This window comes from Myiozetetes cayanensis, unplaced genomic scaffold (genome assembly GCF_022539395.1).
Source record: "Myiozetetes cayanensis isolate MyiCay16 unplaced genomic scaffold, myiCay2020 scf1, whole genome shotgun sequence".
In the NCBI taxonomy this organism is placed as follows: Eukaryota; Metazoa; Chordata; class Aves; order Passeriformes; family Tyrannidae; genus Myiozetetes; species Myiozetetes cayanensis.
In genome coordinates, this window is record NW_026086604.1 from 60,430,190 (window position 1) to 60,440,597 (window position 10,408).

A 10,408-nucleotide genomic window follows, 5' to 3' on the forward strand; every position below is an offset into this window, starting at 1 on the left:
TCTATGATTTTGAAGGCAGTAACACAGAGGTCACTGAGAGACTTGAAGAAGTGGTCAGGATTTGGACCAAACAGATCAGACAAGTTTTAGTGGAGAGTGAGCAAATAAGAAGAGAAGCTGACGACGTTGGTCCATCTGCAGAGCTGGAACACTGGAAGACAAGAATGTCATCATTTAACAGGTCAAATCTCTGCATTATTTCTCACAGAGTCTTGGGGAAAAAAAAAGTATTTTTAAAAATAAATTTAAACTTTCATTGCAAAGAGAGTATAAATATGTTTCTTTCTTCAAAGCCTTTTAGATGAGATCAAGAGTTCAAGAGTAAAGAAAATAATAAGTATTCTTCAGGCAGCAAGATCAAAGACGTTAAAGCAGTGGAAAGAACTGGTAATTGCTACTTTCTAATTAAAGTTTTAAATTATTACAGTACTGTAATTGTAATACACACCGAACTGAACACAATGCTAAGAATAGCTTTGAGTGTTTATGCTGGTTTCGTACTGTGGTAAATATCCATTTGTTGGAACATGTAACATCAATGGTTCTGAAGTTAAATAGATAACTTGAAAAGAAGTCAGTGCTTTTGTAATGTGTCTTTCATTAACTTAATAGGTGGAATGGTTGTGCAGAAGTAAAGCAATGCAACAATACAATATCTTTTTGTCTCTCACCGGCTGAACCTTGAGCAGGCCAATTGCAGAGATGTCTGAAATATGTTCATCATATTGCTTTTAGAATTATTGACTGACTGCTGGCTTTTTGCAGTATAACTGCTGTTTTGGATAAGTGGGTATCTGTAATATAAACTTATCCATCAAAATTGTAGGCAAACTAGAAAATAAGCTGTAGACCATGTACAGTCAATTAGACGCTCACCCACCCCCACCCCCAAACACCAGAATGCAGATCTTCTAGCACTTAAGAAAGTATTCTACTGTTTTGAAAATAGACCAGGAAAACAGTGCTACCTTACTGAGTTTTTGCTTACCATATTTGCAGACTTATTTGATAAATTGTATTTAGATCAAAGTGTCCGTACAGAGCAAGTACAAACCAAGGACGATTAACTGCATCTCTTCCTTCATACAAAACAGCACCCAAAGTACTGGATAGTTCTACCTGACATGAACAGAAAGATACGTGCATTAGCCATGAACTCATTTTCCCTAACAAGTGTTTATTAAAAAATGTTGGGAAACACCTTGACACATTTCAGGGATCTTGTCTAAATTCTGTAGAATGTACCATGTTCTGTAGACTGTACCATGCTGGAACAATTCTAAAATTTAAGTTGGATTATCTAAACCACACTAATGTACTTCCATGAGAAAGGAAAAGCTTTGGGGGTCTGAATAAGGACTTCCTTAAAACCTCATCCAAAATGTTGCTGATTGGCAGGAAGATCTCACCAATTTTTGCATGTAAAAGCAGTTATTTCTTATGTAGAAAATAAATGACATAATTGAAAGCATTTCTGTGCAAAAAGCTTACAAGATGGAATCACAATCTTGTGATAGCATGCAACGTAAAAGAGCAAGAACCTGTTCAGAAAATTTTCACAGTAATAATTGTATTTCTTTTTTTTTTTCTCCCTCCCTTCAGGATGGTAGCATAACAAAAGCTGCCAATGAAGCTAAAGACAATGTGAGATATTTATATACATTGGATAAATTTTTGGTCCACTTGCCAATGCTTCACCTGTAAGTAGTACTCTAAAGGCACTTAATGTAAAATTAGGAAAAGCAGGGAAGGGCTTTTACTTCTTAAAAAATATATTTCTCCTTTCAATATTTGTCTCATTCTTAGTGATTAGTGAACAGCTTTACTCCTTAGGCATTAGTGAATTGAGTTTACAGATTTTGAATTAACCAGAGATAATAATATTTTTTTTTAATGTAGGAAGTAGTTATCATTCCAGAAGATAATTGAAGGGCATGAAAAAACTAAGCATAGAATGTGTTTTTCCAAGCCTGATAATGAGCCTTTGTGAGCTTGGGCCTTACATATGGTACCTCTTCCTGTCTGCATGCTTGAGTTAAGGAGCTATTTGAGATTGTTTTATTGCAAATGTCATAAAGTGATCTTGAGCTGAAATTGGTTGGCTTCCACTTATTTTACAGGCTAAAGCTGTTTCTTTTGCATGTAGGACTGTCATCCTGGTTGATAAAATTTATTCTCATAACCATATGGGTCTCAGAGTTCATTTTTTAAGTGAGAACATGAGTTTTGAAGATACAGTCACCAGGCAAAATTGTCTGAGTTGACATGTTTCAGAACATTTACACATAATACATCTGATTACAATTTTTCTAAAAACGTTTTCAGAGCTTGAGCTCTTTTGAATCCACTGTACTATTTTACACTCCTCTTCTTCTGTAAATATTAATCTTTCTGCCATATTGGACTTGAATTTTAGAAACCATACTTTTTTTATCCCTTTCCAGATCAATCACTGTCTCTTATTCTGGGTTCTCAGTGTATCTGGCTTGCATACATTTCTGTGAAATCTTCCTGTGGGAGAGAAACCTGTATAGTTCAGTATGCTCACTAAGAGTGAGATTATTGTTGTCTTGCCTCCCCCTTCTGTATTTCTTTTCTGTACAGATCTAGGCAAAATGACCAAAGGCTAACTTTTTCTTGTCCTTCCTGCAGCACGCCAACTTTTTTGTAGGAGTGTATGACTTCTTTTCCTCGGGTAGTATGTTCCTCTGCAAAGCCAGCTACAGTACCTTCATATACTGGAGGCCATGGCCAAAAAAACTACAGCTGCTGTTTTTCCTCTGGAAAATCCCACTCTGGAAAAAGACCTATTCATTTATTCATTACCCTTTTCCCACCTTTTTCTCTTGGTCATTGTGTGGTAGGTCCCCACAAATGAATTGGATGGTCCAGTTCATAATGAGGTATCTACAAGAGCAATGTGTTACAAACAGAAAGATGTTTATCCTCTGACAAACATATTCGCAGAGTGGTCATATTTTCCACTGTATTAATTTTCAGGAAATTAGAATTTCTGACTTTCCCATTTTTTTCATGTTGTAGGTAACAATGAGGGAATACATACCCACTTTAATGAATACCATCTGTATGATCTACTGTACATCATCATACTACAACACGTCAGAGCGCATGACGTCTCTTTTTCTTAAAATCACGAATCAAATGATTAACACATGCAAGACGTATCTCTGTGAAGGTGTTTCAAAAATCTGGGATCTGGACAGGTGGTAGAATTTTAATTTCATCTTCTTTTGTTGACACTAGAAGTAAAATTACAGATTAGTCATCAAGATTATTAATAGATAAATTTAAGTTGCCCTTTGTCCTCCTACCAGTCATTGCTTCCCATGTTGACTTTAAGCTTATAACTACTAATTTGGTGTAGAATGAAGTACTCTGCAAGAACAAATTTACTATGTGTTGTGAAAAAGAGCCTGTTATTGAAAACCACGTAATGGTTACTCATATACAGCACTTGATATATTGCCCCCATGGATTTTTTTTAGACTAAAACACACTTAAGCAGTTAGAATAGTGAGCTAACGTTGTTCATAAAAAGCTCCAAGGACAGATTGGCAAACTTCCATCTAAGCTTTATATTTTGCTGTTAGTGGACAGGAAAGTTGGTTTGAGGAAGGGGACAATATGTACCAGGATCAGAATCACAGTTCAGTTGTACTCTGGAGTGAGGTATGTGGGGATAAGATGGGACTCAGACTTGTATTTTCTGAGTGTTCTGGGAAGAATACTGTATGTGGAGTATAAATGGTGCATCTTAATGAAACATCTTAAATTAAAAACCCTAGATTTACTGTAAGTTTGCTAGTTAGACATACCTAAGGCTAGGTTTTTTCTTTTTAATTTTCTATTGTTCTTAGTACAACTGTTAGTAAAGCAGTAGTCTATGGTTTCCAGTAAATTTAAAGCCCTATACAGAAAATGAACAAAAAGTTTGCTCCTGGAAGCCTGCAATCTAAAAATATAAGCAGAGCTTGCAATCTGAAATGTAGGAATTGAATAGTGAGATGGTGGGAGGAAAGAGGGATGGAGAAAAAACAGCAATTGTTCAGTGTTGGTCAGCTGGACTGACAGCATTTTCAGTATAGTTGTTGACACCCTTGAATTTTTTGTAGGCATCACTGCCAGGAGAAATAAAGGAGGCATTTCAAGGAAGGGATGAGTTAGTTGCTCTGTGGCTACTTGTCCAGGCACTTCATTCGGCATAAATTGAAGCGCAGAGGTGTTTGTATGAAACTTATCCATTGGGTGGTGAATGCTGACGTCACTGGCAGAACAAGTGTATCTGAAGGATGAGTGTATAAGATGTAATTAACTTTGGCCTTAGGAACTAAGTTCTTCCTGATGTATCTTTTTAAAGAAACAAGGCTTTCCTTAAACTTACTGTAGTCTGGAAAAATACTTTACAGTCTTGTCTGCTTAGGAAAAAACAGAAGAAACAAACAGTACTCAATAAAGAAGATGAGAAATGACCAAACTGCAGACATTCAGTAGCCAGCATTATCCTGGTATAAATCCTTTCTGGACTATGCTGTGAAAGTTTTGGTTTGATGACAACATAACCTAAACTAAAAACATCCGATCTAGATAACAGTTTTTAACAAAAAACTTTTCATGTAAAGATGATACTTTGAATGTTTTTCACATAATGTATAATTTTGTGGTTTTATTTTGCAAAGTTGCATATCTGACTGAAATGTTTTATTTTTATTTATATTCTTTTCAAGACACCCTTAGGATGATTCTCTGTCTTCTGTGCTTTCTTCCTCAGGCAAGAATTGCTAAAGAGGATACAACAATGCATTTCCCTCAAAGAGCAATACCAAACATCCTTTCAGAAAATTAGGAAAGAGCTAAAGGAAAATCCAAATGACAGGCAATTTGATTTCAGGTAAATTCACTTTAATATTGAATAATATTGGTGTATACAATTTATAAATGAGATGGCATATTATCTTCTAACTAACAGGTAATCTAAATTCTCAATTTAAAATCAAGTGTTTATTATAATCAGAACATAACCTTGTCTAGGTTTTTTTTATTTTATTGAGGAAAAAAACTAGTGACCAGATTTTGCCAGTCTCTTGTTGATTCAAGAGCTGTCCAAGAGGACTTCAGGGGGATTTATGCATGCTTTAAATTTAGTACAAATGGATATATATGGTCTGAAATCCCAACAAATTTGAGCCATGAATATAAATAAAAACACTCTAAGGGAATTTAGTCAGCTCTGGGCTGGGTTGTCTATCACAATGCCAAGGGGAGTTCTACCTGTATTGATACATAAAGCATGGGCATTTCTTAGTATTCTATGTTCACATTTTGATCTCCTGCAAATGTCTTATTTGAAAGAGTAACTCCTGTGAAATGTAGTAAAGGCTTTTAATTGACATATATAAGGATTAAGCATTTTCTAGTTTATGTCCATTAGTTTAAAATGGTTTTTACTTGGTTTGTAATTAGTACAGCATGAGGGATTTTTTTGGTGTGAAATTTGATGGCAGTTCTGTTAGAATATATATCAATTAAGTAGAAAAAATCGGTTACAAGGAGATTTCCAATACAATTCCTCTTTTGCTTTGTTATTGTTAGTGAAAACTATATATTTGGAAAATTTGATGCCTTCTGTAAACGTTTGGAGAAGATTTCACATATGAGCAATATTATGGACAGCCTTTTAGAGCTCCATCGTATAAAAATAGAAGGCATTGAAGACATCACTACTCATTACCAGAGCATTGCTACAAGTACCAAATCCAAAGAGTATGATGTTCTGGATCACAGAAAAAAAGAGGTACGTACGTTCAGCACTTGTGTGACAATCACTCCCTTAATTTTGTGCTTCTCACTGGAGCTATGCAAAGAATGTTAAATATTATAACAATGCATGTATTATTTTGCTGTAACAATAATACTAATACTTTCATATATTTTAATACAATTTTAAAGTGTTAGGGTAAATTTGGGGTTTATTTCAAATTTTTCTGTGTCACCGATAATGCTACAAAAAGGTTTTCCTACACTTGATTGTTTTGAGATGCACAGTGAAACCTATTTTAGGCATGTCAACACATTAAATACAGTTTCTCTAATTGTAAGAGTTCCTTAGTGTTGTTAAAAATACTTAGTGGAATGGTAATGGCAGTCTTATAGTAAAGTTAGTGAAGGCACATAGTTGCACATTTTAGATGGAGAAGAGAATCATATCACTCTCAGTCCTGAACAGAATGATAAAAGCTAAAGTGGCTTTTCAAGTGCTTCGGTCTCATGTTTTAATATATCCTGTACATGCTGGAATTGAGCTGCTTTTTTTTGAGCTATAGCCTGCTTGTTTTGCAGGATTAATAGTCTCACCAAAGTGGTTCTAGAAATGTTGACTTACTCTCCTGCCTTCCTGAACTATAGCTTCTGTCATTAACTTTCCTTTAAATGTTTAAATCTGAAGTACCTTTGGCTTTCTTTTAACTGGTTGATGGCTTGTGTTTCTTTGGCTTGTGTTGGTTGATGTGTTGTGCCGGCCTGTGTCACTTGCTCTTTGGCTCTTTTCTGAAGAGTGTATTTACTGTTAACTCGGATTTGGAGGTGTTAAAAAACAGTGTGGCTTTTCTACACATAAATAGACTGTCTTCCCAAGTGCTCTCCTTGAGAGGAAGTTTGCATTGAACTATTTTTGTAGGCCATCAGTATTTAAGACTTTTAAGAAAAAAATGTTAGAGATAAATATCCAAATTACTTCTAGTTAGGAGCTGCCAAATTTGGTAATAACCTCCCTTAGTCGTAAGGTGCTCACCTTTGGTGGGTTTCCTATGTGGACAGTGAGCTGAGTGCTCTCCTGTGGCAGTGCTGCAAGTAGTTGGTGAGTGTGCTCTGTTATCTCTGGTTAGATTATGAGATTTCCTCCTCCTGTCCATGTTCCTCTGTGCTCCTTTGTGTTCATGAAGATGAGAGTTCAATCATTTAACCTAACACTGCTTATATTTTGTCTGCTTTGCTTAGAATGTAAAGGCCTTTGTTTCTGATGTTGTTCCTGTTCTTTCTAATTCAGTGCCTGAACACATGCACTGAGCAGATAAAGCAAATTCCCCAAAAGCTACAGGGAAAGGATTTTGTATAAAATGAAGGCAACACTATAGATGACTTTTTTTTTCTTTTGCTCTTATTCTAGTTTGAAAAAGATTACCTTGAATTTAAGAACCAAATTGCAGCATTGTATGAATCCATACAAGAATTTGTGGATTCCTGGTTTGAGAAGAGTGTAACTGTAAGTAATGTTCCAAACGCAAACCCCTTGTTCTGGTGCTCAGAAAGGCTGAGTACCCACAGCTCCTACTGAACTTCTTCATTACTGCCAGTGTTCTGTACTGTGCTGGTGGCTGAGATAACTTTGGAGGATATCATACCTATTACAAATGTTCTAAGATTTGCTTGAAGAAGTGTTGGAAAATAATGTTCATTCTTGCTTGGTGCCAGGCTTATGTTTCATCTTTTCTTACCAGTTTTATAACCCTATATTTTTAAGTTTATCTTCTTTCTTCATGCTGGTGTTCCTCTCTACTTCCTCGTTGCATTTCCAAGTTATTCCTGTTTGACTGGCAGAAGTAATGAAATAATTTCTGCCATCAGTTTCCTTAATGTCAGTACTGTTCATTGGTTCAGGCCCTGATCATGATATGAGATGTTAATGAAGCATGAGTAAGATGCAGGTGTTCTACCACAACTGTTTGCAGAGAAAAAGGAGCGAGGATTTCAGAGTCAGAAAAAAAATGCTGTAGTGGTAGCAGTTTCTTGGTTCATACTATGGTAAGTATATCCTATATGGGACAAAATATAGAAGTAAAATCCACTAACTTCTCTTGATGGACTTTTATGTGTTTCTTAGAAAACAAGATACAAATTAACATAGCATAGTCTAAATTAATAAAATAGTTTATGAACAATGGCTTTCTGAACTGTTAACATCTTTGCAGTAAATTCTCCATCTTCTTTTTTAGACTGAACAGATGCTGGTACTTCTGATGAAGCTTGAACAAATAGGAGAAAATAATATTGATCTTAATGAGAAGTATACAATTGTCCTTCAGCAGTACAACCAAGACTTGGAGTTTATTCAAGAACTCTACCAGAAGGAAAAGGAAAATCCACCTATACCACGTAATGTACCACCAGTAAGAATGAAAGAAACGAGAGAGAAAAATTACTTTACTTCTTAACTGTTTTTAAGATAATGAAAATATAACCTCCTATCTTCTGTGTTTTAGGTAACAGGGAAGATTATGTGGGCTCAGCAGTTATTCAGAAAAATTGACCATCCAATGACATTTCTTAAAAAGAAAACCACACTTTTGAAGGTTGGAAATTAGCAGAGGAGGCTTTATGCTAAACTTTTGAGGATGTTATTAACAGACACATGATTTATATTTATACTCCTAAACTCACTTTTCTAGAAGCTTGTATCCCAACTCATCCAACACGAGGGATAGGTGTTAGCATTTGCTCCAGGTTTCGAATTCCTTTTTGCAGCATTTTTATTCTATGGCTCAAGACAGTGGCTTCCCTCGAGACATTAAGCTGATGACTCAGACCAGTGTTTCTGTCCCTTCTGGGAACAGACTCATGCTAATCATGGTAGTAGCACTGTTGGCTGTGTACCTAAGCTTAGAGTCTTCTGTCTGATGTGCCCTGTAATGAAAAGGATCTCAAACACTAGCCACACTTCATGAAAGAAGTACTTTGTATAGGCCATGGTAACAGAGTTTGTCTGATGGGCAAGACTGGGAGGAAAAATCAGGAAAAGAGTTATGTTGGTTAGAGCAGCTGAATACTTCTTAATAACTGAATTCCTAAATATATGTTGCTATGTTCCTGTGTCTTACCTTGTCCCTAAAATAGCATAATTTAAAGTTTTCTATTTCTGTTTCTTTTGTTTTCCTAATGGTGGAGAGGGAAAGCCTAGTGGAGGGACTTTCTTCTATGTTATACTCATTGAATTGTTTAAGTGGTGTTTGCTTTTTTTTTTCCCCCCTAAATTGCAGACACTGGAAATGAAAAAGGTTGTTAAGAACTACAATAAAATGGCTGCAGTTCTTTTGGAATTCGAACTTATTTATTATAGGGCTTGGTGCAGATTTGCTGACCAAGCTAGAAATGCTCTGTGTGCTTCCTTACTTGCCAGGCACCCAGAAACTAAGGTAAATATGATTTATTCTTTGTATTACTGTCACATGATTTAATATTACAAATGCTACTTTAATCATATCATAGATAGGCAAGAAGGCATTAAAATAACCTTAATAGGGTTGAAAAATAAACTACTTGAGTTGGAATACTGGAATATTTTTTTCCTTTTTGTTTCATCATGTCTCTTCTGCCTTATTCAGGGTATAAAAGAGGCAGTAGCCAGGAAATACATATCTACTTTTGACTTATCTACATCTTTTTAGATATTGTTTCCTGGTTTATTTTCTGTGCTAACCAACACTTTGGTCAAGGAAGGAATTTTTTATTAGATCATGGTCTTTTTTGTAGTGATCAATATCACTCTGTTGGATATATTGCAATAATTCATTAACTTGCTTTCAAAACTGATTGCTGAGACAGAAAATCTTACCATTCTTACTTCACAGGTTATTTCTTCTGATGAAGTGCACAGAAATTATCATAAAAATGTGGCATTTTTTGTACTAATGATTCCATAATGGACAACTAGAACCTGGTTTTCAAATTTATGTAGCAACTTAATAGCATTTAGTGCTCCCAAAAGCATAGAGATTAACCTTCACAATATTTCCAGTAGTTACCATTGGAGAAACTGAGATGAAAAGGCAAATTAGCTTCCAGAGAATGTGGCTGCAGAACTAGAATTAAACTTGGGAAGTCATGAGAGCCAAGTGGTTAAAGCACAGTGAGGGAGTCACAAGAAATTGAAATCAGTGTAAGATATTGGTTGATTCATTCTTTGGGAAACCCATATATTTGTAGAGGAGGTTAAGGATCTGCATAGAAACATGGGTATCCATTTAAATAATCTTCTTCAGTCATCTCCATCTTTTTATGTGATCCAATTATATCACAGTACATGTCACTACCAAACTAGTCTTATTTTCTATTTCTTTTTTTCCCCTTGTACTACTACATGAAGGAATTATTTGTAAACTTAGATCCAATGTTCCTGGAAGTACTTTATGAGACAAAATATCTGAAAAAAATGCATTTTGAAGTTCCAGATGTTGTCCTCGTCTTGTGCGCAGATGAAGAACAGATTAAAAGACATCAAATGCAGTAAGTGAACACTTTTCAGATTTGTTTCTCATCTGCAAATCCCTACCTTTGAGTTGATTGCATATGTTGCTTTTGATTTATTGTGATTTTTCTCTTTGATGGAGTTTAATTG

General features: G+C 35.4%; 1 protein-coding gene across 1 annotated transcript in view; it reads left to right on the forward strand.

Annotated features, from left to right (window-relative positions):
• The window catches only part of LOC126642910 (dynein axonemal heavy chain 5-like), a 154,754-nt gene that overhangs the window by 14,125 nt on the left and 130,221 nt on the right, over positions 1-10,408 (forward strand). The window contains 12 exon segments of the mRNA XM_050320941.1: positions 16-181; positions 294-387; positions 1,603-1,666; positions 1,669-1,700; positions 3,043-3,224; positions 4,790-4,909; positions 5,611-5,812; positions 7,184-7,279; positions 8,010-8,183; positions 8,277-8,366; positions 9,051-9,206; positions 10,157-10,296. Of these exon segments, the coding sequence (XP_050176898.1) occupies positions 16-181; positions 294-387; positions 1,603-1,666; positions 1,669-1,700; positions 3,043-3,224; positions 4,790-4,909; positions 5,611-5,812; positions 7,184-7,279; positions 8,010-8,183; positions 8,277-8,366; positions 9,051-9,206; positions 10,157-10,296 (1,516 nt within the window).